The 15,085-nt window shown below is 62.7% G+C and overlaps 1 protein-coding gene and 1 long non-coding RNA gene across 7 annotated transcripts in view; one reads left to right on the forward strand and one right to left on the reverse strand.

Moving 5' to 3' along the window:
- Positions 1-233: 233 nt before the first annotated feature.
- Positions 234-15,085, reverse strand: part of KIRREL1 (kirre like nephrin family adhesion molecule 1) — a 100,090-nt gene continuing 85,238 nt past the window's right edge. For 3 of the 5 annotated variants that reach the window (XM_047840580.1, XM_047840583.1, XM_047840581.1), the window contains 12 exons: positions 13,663-13,820; positions 11,761-11,911; positions 10,693-10,798; positions 10,413-10,561; positions 10,109-10,236; positions 9,376-9,550; positions 9,188-9,288; positions 7,874-8,072; positions 6,644-6,751; positions 6,370-6,509; positions 5,719-5,796; positions 234-5,609 (listed from right to left, as the gene is read on the reverse strand). In XM_047840580.1, coding sequence (XP_047696536.1) covers positions 5,133-5,609; positions 5,719-5,796; positions 6,370-6,509; positions 6,644-6,751; positions 7,874-8,072; positions 9,188-9,288; positions 9,376-9,550; positions 10,109-10,236; positions 10,413-10,561; positions 10,693-10,798; positions 11,761-11,911; positions 13,663-13,820 — 1,970 coding nt within the window. In that variant the 3' untranslated portion in view covers positions 234-5,132. The remainder of the gene's footprint in view (positions 5,610-5,718; positions 5,797-6,369; positions 6,510-6,643; positions 6,752-7,873; positions 8,073-9,187; positions 9,289-9,375; positions 9,551-10,108; positions 10,237-10,412; positions 10,562-10,692; positions 10,799-11,760; positions 11,912-13,662; positions 13,821-15,085) is intronic. The other 2 variants (XM_047840584.1, XM_047840582.1) reach the window with 2 other exon arrangements.
- LOC125155343 (uncharacterized) lies at positions 6,854-10,095 on the forward strand. 2 transcript variants are annotated; one of them, XR_007148169.1, is made up of 7 exons: positions 6,854-6,925; positions 7,344-7,466; positions 7,887-7,974; positions 8,175-8,416; positions 8,612-8,680; positions 8,977-9,079; positions 9,841-10,095. It is a non-coding gene; the product is annotated as an uncharacterized LOC125155343 (long non-coding RNA). The 2 variants fall into 2 exon arrangements; XR_007148168.1 differs by having other exon boundaries at positions 8,612-9,079.

Consider the following 15,085-nt stretch of genomic DNA (forward strand, 5'->3'; position numbering starts at 1 on the left):
GGCCCGGCCCCCCAGCTGTCTGCACGCCCCCCGCAAACTGCCCGCCTTACCAGGTCTCAGGGTCTCGCTACAGCCACAAACATAAATGATGGCCCGCAGACGACACAAATGCCTCGGCTCTGCGGTCTCAGCCCAGTCTCTCACCTTTTCCCCAAATCTGACCATTTCACCCCAAATCTGGCAAGCTCTTAGGTAGCTAAAGCTGCTCATGCACTGAATAACACAAAACACGGTACTTTTTAAAACATTTATATTTATATATATAAAAAAATTAAATATATATAATATATAGTGTGTTTGAGACTAAAAATATAGTACATAATATTTAAAAAAAAGGAAAATGAAAACAGGCAGAATAGGAAAAGGCGTGAGGACACACAGACACATTGCTAAAAACCTACGATGGTCTGTCCTAACAAAAATATTTTTTTTTCCTCTTGTCTTGTCATCATGGATCCATTTATTATCGGGGTCTGGGAGCAGAAAACTCAACTCGAGCCAGAAACGCAGGCTGGGACCCCAAGGGCGGACAGGGTGGACAACCCGACCACCGGGGCCCCAGGTGCCTCTGGGCCAGCACGGAACAGCCAGGCCTCCGGGGTCACGGCTGCTACAAGGTGGTGTCGAGCGTGACCGAACCGGCAGCTTGGCTGCTCTCTCCCCAGGGAGGGGTATTCTGGGGCGGGGGGGGGGGGGGGCAGCATCTGATCTCCAGAAGCACGTAGGCGGCCCCATGGCCCACCAACCCTCGAAAAGGCCAGTGGTCACGGCCAGCGAAAAGCCAGGAGCAGGGGCAGGAGGCTGGCGGGAATGTGATAGTTCTATGCAAATGGACTTGCTATTATTATTCATTATTATTATTTTCACCGTTATTATTTCTAAGGGCAGGCTTGTACCAGAACCGCCCATATGGCCTGTGGCTTCTGCGCAGCAATGATTTCTCCAGGGACGGGGCCTGGAGCTCCCTCACAGTGATGCAAGAAAACGGGAACCTGCCCTCCCCCACCCCCCCACTCTCTGGACCCTCCCAGGGGGCCACACACATCTCCGCCCTTGCCACGAGGAGCCGGAGGCGGGAGAGCAGGCCAACGAGGCTGGCCTCCGGGAGAGGACAGAGACTATGGGAGATGGCGGGAGGTAGGGGAAGGCAGGGACAAGGAAGTGGGGTATTTAAATGCGAGTTTTATAGCCTCTTCACAAAAATAAATGTCTTTCCAGTTGTGCCCCTTGGTCTGTGCGCATCAGTGTCCCACGGCCATCTCCCTGCTGGTCATGCTGAGTCAGGAGCTACACGGACGCCTTCCAGGGGCCTCCCTCACGAGGGCCTGTAGGGGCGCAGGGCGGTGACCCTCTCAGGACAGACCTGAGCTAACGTGGCAGAGAAGCCAGGGTTTCCGGGGCTGGGGCGGCCGAGGAGTGCAGTGTCCACGGACGGAAGCGTCCACACAGCAAGGAGCGAGGCAGTGACTGAGCCAGTTCGGTCCCGCTGGGGGCTGGGCTTTGATGTGGTTTTCTTACCACCTGGCCGACCACCGGATTCCTCACTAAGGAGCCCAGGACCTGTGGCTCCTGACCGAGCGTGGGGGCAAGAGGGGCTCCAGGACAGGGGTCAAGACGACCTTTTCCATCCCAGGGCTGGCGTTCCGGGGAACACCACTCCGTCCCCTGTGGCTCTCCTTCCTGACCTCCCGAGGACTCTGGGGCTGGGCTTAGACGGATCCGGGATTTGGGGTGCAGGCTGGGCCCCCCCCCCCCATGAGGAAAGAGACCGCGGCTCAGCCGGAATCACGAGAACCTCTTCGAGCTCCAGAGTTTACGTTAAAGCTGCTCTACCTGCCTCTATTGGCTGACCTCCTACCCGCCGCTTCACAGACGGGCTGGCCGAGCTCACGCCTCCCCCTGCGGCTCAAGATACCTGGGCCCAGAGGTTTCACCCCGCTCAGCGAGAGCGAGGCATCATCCCTGGCTCCCGAGGACGGGGTCGGGGGTGGCTGCTCTCACTCTCCCCGAGTCAAAGCTGCCTGGAACCAGGGCACCAAGGAAAGAAAGTCCCCATGCCCTGCCCTAGACCGGCAGGTGGCTTTGCCAAACCGGCAGCATTCCGAGTGGGTCCCCAACCATGAGCGGCCGTTCCCAACGGTCAGAGGATACCCCCCACACCAATGTCACCGAGGCTTAGGGTATGCTTTGCTGCCATTTGAGATCCAGGGGACCCTGATGGAAACTCATTCACGACACTTCCAACAAGAGGCCCACAGTACAAGCTTTTTTTCAAGAGAGAATCTTCTACTCCCCATCCCTCCCCGGCTCACTTACTTTTTCCAGCTCCTTACAAGGGGTGGCTGGGCCCTTCACCTCACCAAACGAATACAGCAAGAAGAGAATAATTCTAGGGTTGTGCAATCCGCCCCCCTACTTTTAAGGCCAGAAAATCGGGGGCAATAAATGTAAAGAGGTTAGGCCAAGGTCACTCAGTCAATGGCAGCTTCAGAACAGGGTCCCAGGTGTCCTGACCCCTAGTGCGGTGCTCTCCCACCAAAACGAGAATGTGAAAGGGGATCAGGATCGCCAAGGTGACCACGTCAAGTACTCAGGCACCCTGCTGGAGGGCCCCCGCCTCAGACAGCAAAGCTCTATGTTCAAGGAAGGGCACCTTCAGCTCCCCAGAAAAGCAATCCCATTAAGCCCAACAGGCAGGCCCAAATTCAGATTGTGATCAGACCAGCGTGCAAGTTGCAGAGGCGGAGAGGGCCTGGGTTGCTGGTGTCTCTCTGTGCCTTGCACCGTGCAAACTCAACACCCGGGAGGCCCTGGTTCATGTGTTAAAGAACAGAGAACGGTGAGTGGCTGTGAACAAGCTTCTGAAAACTAATGGTCCCTGTAGCGTCAGCTGAGTTAGCTAGTGACCTTGGGCCCCTCCTCTCCATCATTTCAACAGAATGGGCCCAGCACTGAAACCAAAAAGGAGGAAACAGAGTGTGGCCAAACCCCAAACACAACGGAGCATTTCTTGGAATATCCCTAAAGTTTAAAAAGCCATTGCCATCTTTAGACTTTGTTTGCATCATGAATGGCTTGTGTTTCTGCAAAGAGAATCAAAATATGTGCGAAATCATCTGCACAGGAACCCGCGTCCTTAACAGATCTTCTCGCGTGGCTCACGTAGGACTCTGTGGGGAGGTGTCAGACCCCACGGGGAGGGGACAGAATACAGCTGGAGCCCGGACAAGGCCCCCAGCCGGCAAAGAGCCACCCAGGATTTGCCCCTGCTGCAGCCGAGGGGGACACGGAGGCAGCCTGCTATGCAGGAACTGAGCCGCTTTCTTCCTGGGCGTTAGCTGGTCCCCACCAGCAGGGACGGTGAGGAATGTCACCCCACAGACCCATCCGCAAAGGTGGCGATGGCCCGTGGCTGATGAGCATGTAACTCATTAAAACAAACATGACTAATGAGCGGTGACCGCGAGAAAGGGCAAAGCGCGTTCTGGGGATCACCCCAGAGGCCCCGCCCGTCGGGAGAAGGGGAGGCCGGGGGCGGGGGCACAGTTCTCTTTGGTCAGAAGGTGGTGGCTGTGAATGGCCATGTGGAATGTGTGTGTGGGAACAGCATGGGCATGACAGCCTGCAGTGCCCTCCCTGTGCTACCTTACTGGGTCAGCCCTTCCTTCCTCTCCAGGTCCCTCACCCGCCGCCCCCCTCCCCACGTTCTGCAACACCTGACGGTGTCTCTGGGGCTCGCAGTACCTGTCCCCTGTGGCCACCCACACAGGGCTGGTCAACCAAAGCTGGACACTCAAGGCACTGAAAGTGGAAGAAGGAATCTGATTGGTCCAAGGGAAAAAAAAAAAAGACACTTAACAAGCCAAAACCTGTCGGCAGTTCGGTGCCCCCAGAGGGTGGCCTCTCTGACCAGCTAGCTGGTGGGCAGGACAGCGAGTCTGAGAGCCAGGCCCCCTCCCTAAACCTGTCAGAGCCCGCTGGCGACAGGTCTTACCACCTGAATGTTTAAAAATGGATTCAAAGTGCTTGGAAATTGAGAGTAATGGACGGTGTTGGGAATCTGGTGAGCAGGTGCCCCCTTTCCTTCCCATTGGGACTTGGGGTGGGGGAATCCCTACAGCTTTTAGTTTTTCCTCCCCACATGAGGTTTTTATCGTTTCTGTCGTCGTTGTTGTTGTTGTCTTTGAAAAACAGCCTATAGCATCCCACCCTCATGGCACCAGGCTCAAGAGTTCAAGCCAGGACACAGGGCCCGCTGGGGAGGGAAGGGGCCCCTCTGGAGGGGACTCTGGAAACTGCTCTGTAGCACACAGCCTTCTTGCTGGTCAAACAGGACATGGGTCCCCACCGTTCTTGTCTCCACCACGACCCTGACCTCTCTGGCTGGCCCTGCACGGAGGGGCAAGGAGGAGGGCGCTACTGGAGAAACGCGGGTCCTGCGAAGGCTGACACACAGGTGTCCACGGGGAGCAGCCGGAAGGCTGGCACTTGCGTTCGGCTCAGCCGAATGAGGGCTGGGTCTGAACTCGGCGCCAGGGCTGCGGAGTGCACAGCCGCAAGAAACCCACCAAAGCCTTCCGCAGTCCCCCGGAAGGAGGGACGCTGCCAGGGTACGAGTGCAGAGAGCAGAAGGGCCGGCCAGGCTGTCCCGTTCCCACCCGTCTGGGCCAGAGCCACCCCACCCCACCCCACCCCACGCCGCGTGTCCCCTCGGCCCAGGCCTGCTCATCCTCACATGGCCCTGTCCGCTCAGGGGAGCCGAGAGGGGGGTGGGGTGGGGTGGGGTGGGGACAGAATGGGAATGCTAAAAAGTGCCCCCCTCGGCTCTCCACCACCTCCGCTTCCCTGGCCCACCCCGCGCCGGGGTCAGGCGAGAGCACAGGTCAGAAGACACACGTCCTCCCGAAGAAGAGGGAAGGGCAGGCCCAGGAGGCTGGGGCATGCACAGAGCACCATCCTCGGGAGGGGGTGTTTCCGGGAGACCTGCTCCCCACCTGCCCCGGGCGGCGGCAGGCCGGTCCGGGCCCCGCAGCCCCCGCAGCGACGCGCAACGCCCCTGAATATCAGGGAACGGCCGGGAGAGCCTCGTCCTCTGCCCCGCAGAGGCGCCCCCGCTCGGTGGCGCTCCGGGCCTACACGTGAGTCTGCATGCGCTGCTGGAACCGCTGGCCGTAGTCCGCGTGCTGGGACGTGTAGGAGAAGCGCGTGGCCGTGGCGTACTTGCCGATGGGGTCGTAAGGCTCGTACGCGGTCCGCTCCAGGCCCGACGGCGGCGCCTGCGGGTAGCCCAGTCGGTAGGTGGGGTAGCCGGCCGCCGCGGGGAAGGGGTGGGGGTTGAACTTGTCGTAGTTCTCGAAGGACAGCGGGCCGGCCGAGTCGGCGCCGGCGGGGGCGGCGGGCCCGGGGGCCGCGGGCTCGGGGCCGAAGTCGGACGCGGGGGCGCGGCCGTAGGAGCTGAGCTGCGCGTAGCCGCTCGAGTGCGAGAGGCGCGAGGCCGGGCGCCCGTCGAAGCGCGCGGGCCCGGGGGCGCGGTAGTCGGCGTAGAGCACGGCCCGCGACGCCGGCCGGTCCTCGTGGGCGCGCACGTTGTAGTAGCCGTTGGTGGGGTCCTGGGGGCGAGGGGCGGGGTGGAGGCGCGGCCCTGGCGCACCTGCTGGGTCCCGCGGGGAGCCCGCGCCCCTCCTCCCACGCCTGCCCGTGCCTGCCCCGCGCGCGCACCTTCATCTCGTACTCCTCCCGCGTGTCCATGGTGTCGCAGCGCAGGTCCTGCTTCAGGTCCACGTCGTCCTTGAAGGACTGCGGAGCGGCAGGGGTGGGCGTCAGCGCCGGGCCGGCGTCGCCCCCCTGCGGAGCCCGCCCCAGGCCCAGGGCCCCCCCCCCCCCCCCCCCCCCCCCGGTGGCTGGCAGGGTCTGGGGTCGGAAGGCCAGGAGAGGGCGTGGGGCCCTGGTCCTTGTCGCTGACGCACAGTGACCTTGGGAGTGTGGCAGCCCCTCTCAGGACTGTCTCCTCATCGGAGCAGGGGGGCGAGTTGGACCGGAAAACTTCCAGGGGTTTCCAGCCCTGTGCGGGAAGGGTGCGGCGAAGCGCGCACCCACGGAGGGCCGCCCCCGCCTGTGCTGCCCTGGAGGGAGACCCGCTGGGCAGAGCACGTGCGCGCGCAGGTTCGTGGGTACACGCATGAGCGTTTGTGCGCCTGTGCACTCGCGTGAGCGCGCGCGTGTGTGTGTGTGTGTGGGGGGGGGGGTGGCAGGACCAAGGCAGGCTGACAAAGGGGGGACAGAGGGGAGGTGGTTAGTAGAGCTGGGGGCGGGGATGGAGGTCCCGAGAACGTGAACAGGGGAGTGGGCCAGGAGGAGCAGGACCCTCACCGAATAGATGGCCTTCATGACCCGAGTCGCAGTGGACACGCTGGCGGTATCGTCCTCCCGGTCGGAATGCATCGTGAGTGGCTCGCGGTTCACCGTCTCCACCTTGATGTCCAGCTTCCTCAGGGTCACGTCCTTGCGACCTGGGGACAGGGAGGGGCGGCCCTGGACACGTTCTGCCAGCCCCCGCAGACCAACCCGCTGGCCGCGCCTCGGGTCTGCCTGCGCCGGAGGCGGGGAGGCGGGGAGCTCTGGGCGGTGGGAGGCCCCTACTCACTGCCTTTGCGGCGGCGATAGAGGAAGAACGCCAAGGCAATGAAGGAGAAGGTCAGCAGGATGCCCGCTCCGATGGTGGCCCCGGCGATGATGCCCACGGGCAGCACCTCTTCAGAGGGAAAGACAGGCGAGGGTGAGGCTGGCAGCTCGTGGGGACCTGAGGCCAGGCACCACGAACTCCGCCCGCATCCAGGGACGCAGAGGGCACACTGTCTGCTTCAAGCCCGGGAGTTTGAGAGGAAGGTCTGCGTTGTGTCCGGGTTCAGGCCCAAGCTCCGGCTTGGTGAGTTGGGGGCACAGCCATGTGTCATCCCCGCAGTGTGGCACAACGTGACCCTGGCCCTGGCGGTCGGTCCGTCCCTGCCCTGCAGCCGTGCGCCTGTGAGGTTTGGCCTCTGCTTCCTGGGCTGGGCTGCTCTTGAGGCCAGCTGTCGCCTCCCGATCTGTCACCGCCTTCCCCCCCCCCCCACCATTGTCAGGGTGGCATGGGCACCTACCCTCCCAGGGCTCCCACGGTTCTCCTTGGCTCCCCCGCTCCCCAGAGCTGAGGATCCAGGGAGCCCCCCTCGGGCTTTCTCTCCCTGCCTGGGGGTCCTGGATGGATCAGATCTGCAGGGAGCTCTTCCCCTCCTCGATGGGTGGGTCCCGCCTTCCTCCCGCTGCTCCGTTCTTCCCCACTGACCCCTTGCCGGCACCCTCAGCTGAGACACACCTGATGGGAGGCCCAGCTTTTCCTCCTCAGACTTCAGAGCTTCCGGAAAAGTCAAAGGCAGTGCCCCCTTTGACATGCAAAGTGTCTTAAGGGCGGAAGGATTCTCGAAGAGGTGGGGAACCACACCCTACTACTGGGCACCTCCTACGTGCCCAGTGTTTTATACACACGTGTCATTTAATCCTAAGGACGACCCAGTGAGGTCAGTGGTATTATGCCCTTTCACAAAGCATTTGATTGCCCTCCCGAAAAACCATTCTACTCTGAGCACTGTTCCATGGAACCAAAAGCTCCGGGAGGGCAAGGCCTGTGTCTTGTCACATGCATCCCTGTAGCCCTTAGCACAGGGCTGGGTGCAGCGTGGATGCTCAATGAATGTTTAAAAAAGGGAGTGGCTGTCCCCAGCTGAGCGGAGGGCGGGCCCGGGAGAGCTTTCTCCCCACGAGACCCACTGGGGGAGAGTAGACGGAGCCCCCCCCCCCCCCGGCCCCGGCTGCCCTGCACCCTGGCCACGGTCACCTCGCTCCTCCAGCTGGATGATGGCCGTGCCCGGCCCGAAGCTGTTCCAGGCCGTGCAGTTGTAGTGTGTCTGAAAGTCGGCCTCCATGACGTTGTTGATGGTGAGTGTGGACAGCACTCCGCTGCCCGAGTTGGTCCTCTCCACCGTGTAGCGCTCCAGCGTCCCCACCTCCAGGAAGTTTTCCTTCCATGCCCAGGCCTGGGGTGGGGAGGGCAGGCGGTGAGAAGGAAGGGGCAGGCGGCAGAAACACCCGACCCGGGCTCCAGGCACCCTCGCCCCATGAGCCCTGTGCGTCCCTAGGCCCAGCCCAGCTCTCGCCCTGCAACAAACACCAGTTCACCCTGTTGCCTGGAACCTTGGCCTGGAACCTCCAGCCTAGGAGGAAAGTGGCTCTGGACATGATGGAGATGTATGCCGGGAACATTCGGACATGCCCAGGGACGTTCTTTAAAGTGCAGATTCTTGGGGCTTAACTCCTAACTATGAATCTCCAAGGAAGAGATCCAGGAGTCTCTATCTTCATAACCATCCCACGGACGCAGGTGCGGCTGGGCCGATGAACTGCTCTTTTGCCCAGACCCTTATAACGGGGAGGATCACTCGCCCAGGAGGGGGTATCCCCAGGCTCCTCCCTCCCTGACCTCCCAGCTCGGGGCACCCCCCCCCCCTCACCCCGGGTCCCCTCCCTGAATGGAGCCCGAGGGAAGGGGAACCACTGAGCACTGGCTCCTTTCCAGGGATCAATCCTCCCAGCTCTGCGAGGAAAGCCCCCGGGAGCAGAGCCGCCGGCTGCCCAGGCGGCCGTGGTAATGAAGTGTCCCTGGGCAGCCCTGGAGTTAGCCAAATGGTCATTAAATGTGATGAGGGGTTTGACGGTTAATGGGCATGGAAGGAATTAATGGCTCATGGTGTGGGGAAGAGAAAGGAGGGTGGAGGGGAGCTGGGAGGAGGAGGCAGAAGCAGGGGGCGGAGGGGCAGGGGCCAGGCAGGGCAGGGAGGGGAAGAGGGAGCAGGGAAAAGATGGGAGAGGCCCAGGAAAGGGAAGGGGACGAGGGACAGAGAGCAGCCGGGGCGCCCCGACCTTTCACACCTGTTGCTACAGTCACCTCACAGCCACCCTATCAGGCGAGGACACCGCCCCCGTTTTGAGGATGAGGAACCCGAGGTTGGAAACGCTAAGCACGTGGCTCGGGGTCACGCAACAAGTGAGAGAGGAGGTGGCATCCGAGGGAGGACGGGGGGCAGAGGGACGGAGCTGCGTGGGGAGCTGGCAGCGAAGCAGGTGGCTGGCTGTCCGCGGACCCGGCACTCACAATGCGGTCGGGGGGTGGCGTACTCCCGATGAAACACTCCACTTTGCCACCGTCACCCCTGACGGCATACTGCACCGCCTCGCTGGAGATAATGGGGGGCCCTGCGAGCAGGGAGACGCGGTCAGGGCCGGCCGAACACGGCGGCACCTGCCCACCCAGGCCCAGCCCCAGCCCCGAGGGCCGCTCACCGTTCACATAGAGGGGCACCTCCCTCTCGGCCACTCCGATCCGAGGCACGATGGCCCGGCAGGTGTAGGTGCCGGCATCGGCCTGGGTCACTGACTTCAACAGCAGCTGGTTGCTGTTACTCAGGACCTGGGCAGAGAGAGCAGCCTCGGGTGGGGAGCCGTGGGGCCTGGGCCCCTGGGTCCGGGTGGGGCCCCGCATTGGAGGCATTGGAAAGAAAGCGGGAAGGGCCACAAGTGAATTCCCAGAAGGGAAAAGGGTGCGTCCCCTGACTCTCAACGGGGCCTCGCGGGCTGCGGTGGTTTTACAGAGGACGCAGCCTCTCGGGTGGTCTGTTCTAGGGCTTTTCCCGCCAAACAAGGTAGGAGGTTTCACCCTGGAACCCCCGTTCTGCGATCGTGGCCCGAACTATCTAACGCAGGTGTCCGTAGAGCTGCAGGGTTCAACCTCCCCACCCTCCTGTGTAGGTCCAGCCACCAGATCTCCTCCCCAGCACAGGTCCGTGTGTCCCTCCCACGGCCACCGAACCGGCCAGCTGTTCTGCAGGGAGAAGTGGGTCTTGATCTCAAGCACTGGCCTCCTCCTCCCCCAAATCCCAGGACCCTAGAAGCACTCTGGCTTCGACTCCAAAAGCACTGTTGCCCTCCCCTTGCCCCAGCCCTGCTCTCCCGCCAGAGCCAGAGTCCTTCCCCCCCAGCCAACCCCAGCACTCAAGACAGGCAGCAGGCGTCTTACCATGTTGGAATCCTTTTTGGTCCAGGTGAGGGTGAGGGGCGGATTCCCCACCCAGACACAGGTGAGGGTCACATCAGAGCCAATATCTGTGGTCGTGGGCTTGGGGTCAACCACGATCCGGGGGGCAACTGCGTACAAGGGAACACTAGTGAGGGTCTCAGTCTCATCGGGGGTCAGCTCTAACCCATCCTGTCTCCCTTCTGCTGCCCTCCCTCCTCCCCATGCCCGTTCCCGCTCCCCACCCCCACCCCCACCCGGACCCTTTAAAGGCCCTCGATCCAGCCCCGCCCTTGCCGCTGCTCACAGTGGACGTTTACTAAGGTGCTGACGTTGGTGCTTCCCACTTTATTGTGAACCTCACAGGACACAGGCTCCGTGAAGAAGGAGTAGTCGACGTTTGTCTGATAGCGACTCTCGTGTGCATCTTCAATCAAGAAGCCCCCCTTGGCCCACCTGGGGAGATGGCAAACAGGGTGGGGATCAGGGCTCGGGGCCCGGTCCGCCACGTCCAGCGGCACTACCCCAACCCCCGGCACCCCCCCCCACTCCAGGCCCAGGGTGCCCCCAGCCCCCACGCCCTGCACCTGTAGCCCAGGATCTCGGGGTTGGCTGTGGCCTGGCACGTGAAGACGACGCGCTCGCCCTCCTGTACCGTCTGTGGCTCAATGGACAGGGTCACCGTGGGAGGGTCTGCAAAGCAGGGGACGGGAAGGGGCTTTTCTGTCCCTCAAGCTTCTTTCTCTCTCTAACACACACACCCAGCCTTCCCCACTGTGCGGAGACCTGGGGGTCGGAGGTCACGTCGCATCAGCTCCAATAAATAAGCCACCTCCCTCACCTTTACCCCGTGGAGCCTCCAGGGGGCCGGCCAGGGTGCAGGACCCAGGCTGCCACTGAAGGGACAATTAGGGGATGTAATGGTGCATTGTGGCCACGAGGCGTCAGGGTGGCCCCGCGTGGCTCCCTCAAAGGGGTGGGGGAGGGGCGCCTCCAATCCTTGCCCAGTTCCCTCCCTCCTGTGGGCGGAGGGACCCCGCGCTGAGCATCCCCTGAGTAGCAGCCTGCATTTGGGGATAATCTGACACTATCATTTAAGCGCCCTCCCCCCCCCCAGCCCGAAGAGGCAGGAACGGGTCCAAAGTCCCTTCTCTGAAGCCCATGGGTTGGAATGTGTTTCAGAATTTGGCATCCCCCACAGTCTGGAAAGGGACTGGCATGCACAGACCACGGACTATGTAGGATCCCGCAGGGTCTGGGCAACACCCCACAGTGACGTAGGGGATAGATAAGTGAACTATGAAGAGCCTCAGTTCACGTCTTGCCAGGAAATCGCTTCTAATTTGGAATTTCAGAGAAGCGATTGGAGGTCCGTATTCGATTTTCTTCCAAGTACACAGAATTGGAAACTGAGGCTCGGAGAGATTAAAGCACAGCCCAAGTCACACGCTGGATGAGACCCAGGAGCGGCCTGGCTCGCAGCTGATGCCCCTCCCGACCCTCGGTGCCCACGGCCGCTGGGTGCTCCCGCCGGGGGTTCCAGGGGGTGGTGACAGCAAGCATCTGTCCTGGGATCCCCAGAGGATTCCCGACGGGCACCCAAGGCCCCCTCCCCCCACCCCTCCCCCCAGCTCCACTGTGGGACCCCTGCTCACGGTGCACATCCAGCTCGATGGAAGTCTCCTTGCCGCTCGGGACGGCCTCGTTCACGCTGCGGCAGGTGAACACACGCCCGATGTCCAGGTCTGTGGGGTTAATGAGCAGCTGGCTGATGGTGGTCTCCCTCTTCCCATCCTTCAGCAGCTCCTGGGGCGGGACAGGTGGGAGGCCAGGTCAAGCCAAAGCACCTCCCTGCCTCCGAACACTGTGGTCAGGGTGGCCCGGCCCAGAGACGGGCTTGCGCTGGAGAGGCATGTCAACTTTTACCAGAAGCAGCCTTCAAACCTCCGGCCCCAACCTCTCCCCCAGGTTGGCTTTGGTTTGGTTCTCAATCGATAGACTCCATTTTTTGGAGACGTTTTAAGTTTATAGAACCGAAGAGAAAATGCGGTGAGTCCCCAAAGGCCCTGCCCCCAGACCCCAGAGCTTCCCCTGATGAACGTGATACACGAGGATGCTGCAGGCGTAAGCTGATGAACCCGCGGCCCTGCATCCCTCCTGACGGAAGGCCACGGTTGCCATTGGAGCCCACTGTGTGCGTCCTCCTGCGCCCCGTGGTTCTGAGCCCCATTCCTGGGATTTGTGGAGCGCAGGGCAAGTTCCTCCTCTCTGCAAAGTCTCCGTGGCCATCCCGGCCCTCAGGACCCTCCCAGTCGGTCTGTCCGGCTCTGCTCTGGGCTCACGGATCCTGGCCTCGTAGGTTCTATGCTCCGGGGCTCTCCGGCTAGACCGCAGGCCCCTGGAGGGCAGGGAGGGCTCACCGGCTGTCCCACTGGCTCCGTGGTGGCCAACCTGAGGCCCCTGAATGTGGTCACAGGACCCCTAGGGCTGTTTTCCACATTGCAGCTGTCTAAGGGAAACTGGACTGCCTGCCGGCACCGGGCCCTGCGCTTTGACAGCCACACGCACGCCTTTCCCGGGCAGGAGCAGCACCAGTGTGGTTCGCTAGCACTGGCCGCTGCCTTTAGTAAACGTAAGAGGAGAGCTGGACCCCAAGTGGCCATTAACAAATCGGCTTGTTCGGTCGCCAAACTATCTCCAAATAGGTAGCCCTAAAGGAGAAAAATAGCAGGTGTCTTGGTGGTAGAAAGCTAAACACATGGGAGGCCGAATTCTCCTCGGTCAAGTGGCGAAGCCAAGGCCAGAGAGCGGAGACCTGTCCGAGGTCACACAGCCCGTCGGGGGCAGAGCTAACCCGGTTCCGCCCCCGGGGCCGCCCTGCGCCGCACACAGGCGGGCAGGTGTCCCCCAGGACCCAGCAAAGGGCTAAGCTGTGTGCCCGCAGCTGGCCGAAGGGACCCCACACAGGGGGCGTGGATCCTGATTCCAGCTCCTCCCAGGAGGTCCCTGGGTGGCTTCTCGGTGGCAGCTTCCTCGCTACGCGACGCACAGGCGAGCGCTGCCACGTCAACGCCTCACCTGTGCCACCTGGGTGCACGCACCCACTACAGGCTGAAGGTGGAGGTGTCCAGGGGAGAGCACAGCTGAGCCATGCTGCCTGCTGGCCGTGTGACCTCGGGCAAGGCAGCGACCTCTCTGACCACCGTGGTGAGTAGGAAAGGACACCTGCCTTACGAAGCTGCGGGGGCTTAAGAGGGACTGTCCCCTAGGAGCTCGGCGTGCACCGTGCCTGCATGCAGTAGGTGCTTAATCCGTGCAGCTGGTGTTACCGGCACTCAGGCTCCACTAGCCACTGACTGCACCCCGAACCTGGCAGCTCCCGCCTGCTCCGTGGCTCTCAGCCTCCCCAACTACGTGGTGAGAGGGCTGGACCAGAACGGCCTCCGAGGTCTCCTCTCACGTCTGTGGCCCCCGAGCCTGGGTCGGGCCCACGTGGGAATGGAAGGCGCCCTGAGGCGGGGGCCGAGGGGCCCGGGAGGGGGCAGGCAGCGTCTCACCGTGCTGGCCACCGCGCCCTCCTGCTGAGTCCCGTCCCGGAACCAGATGATGGTGGCGGCGGGCTTGGCGTTGAAGGCTCGGCACGTGAGGTTGTGTGGCGTGCCCGCTTGCAGCAGGATCACCGGGCCGCCGTCGATCCTGGTGTCCTCTGGGGGGACTGCGGGGCGAGCACAGCAGCCGGTCAGGGCGCGGCCAGCCCCCACCCCTGGAGGCGTCCCTCCCTCTGCATGACCACCCCGTGGCAGGGTGCTGCTGTTCCCGGGGGGCTGCACCCCAGGCCACCGGCCACCTGTTCTTTCCCAGCCCTTGTGGTGGATGGGGGGGGGGGGGGGTGGCCTCAACCAGGGAAGAGCTGGGCACACCCGGGGAAGCCTGGCACGGGAGGGGCTCCTCAATCTGTGCCGTCCCGAGTGCCCTGTGCCCTGGGGTGGCCTGCCGAGCCGGCTCTATCACAGCAGCCTCCCGAGTGGGCCCCCCGCCTCCAGTCCCCCGGCCGTCGACATCCATCACCCCTGGCAGGTTATTTTCTCCGGCGCTGCTAACACTGTGCGACTTCCCTGAGCAGACACCTCCGATGGCCGCCAACTGCCGCGGGCACCGTCACCGGCATCTCAGCCTGCCTGCCGGTCGGCGTTCCTCCAGCCAGCCCTGCACCCTCCTGCCTCCTCGTCCTCGCCCCTGCCGTCCATTCCCCTGCCACAACCCGCCAGCCAGACTCTGGGTGGTTCCTGACCCAGAGGCGGGGGCTCTGACCTCCTGACCTGCCTGGTGTTTGGGTCACGTGGGAGGACGGTCCGGGCCCTCCTCCCAGCCTAAGCTGTCACGCCAGAGAAGCAGGGACCACCCCTTCCAGTGTCACTGGCATTTCTCCTGTCTCCAGCACCTAAGAGCGGCCAGAGCAGGCTCTCGCTAACAACTTAAGGGATCGAATGGATCGGATTCCCGACGCCAAGAAAGAGGGGGTCTCTCTGTGCCCCGTCCCCACAGGCTCCTAAATGCTCAAGCGATCCAATCACATGTTCCTTGAAGGTAGGACGGCCTCTCTCTCTGAAAGCCCGAGGTCCGGCACAGCTCGGTGGACAGCAGGCCCTCGGGGATGTTAGCTGAATGGATGAGGAAGGGACCGAAGAGATCGAGGCAGAATTTCGATTATGATCTTCCTGCTGCACCGCGTTCATCGGGCCAGCGGCGCAAAAGGCCTGTGTTTGCCTTGTGCTGGGAACGACCACCAAGACCCAGGGGGGCTCTTGGGAGACAGCCCTCGAGCGCGGGCCCTGGAGGCCCGTGGAGCCCGGCGGCGGGCAGGGCCGTCCTGGAGGGTAGGAAATGCAGGTCCCGAGCCTGGGAACCGCCTGCAGCCCGTCCGCGTCGTGCACGCAGAGCGGTGGGGACTCCAAGCAGGAGGCCCTGGTCTCCAGCCCC

This window comes from Prionailurus viverrinus, chromosome F1 (assembly GCF_022837055.1).
Source record: "Prionailurus viverrinus isolate Anna chromosome F1, UM_Priviv_1.0, whole genome shotgun sequence".
NCBI lineage: Eukaryota > Metazoa > Chordata > Mammalia > Carnivora > Felidae > Prionailurus > Prionailurus viverrinus.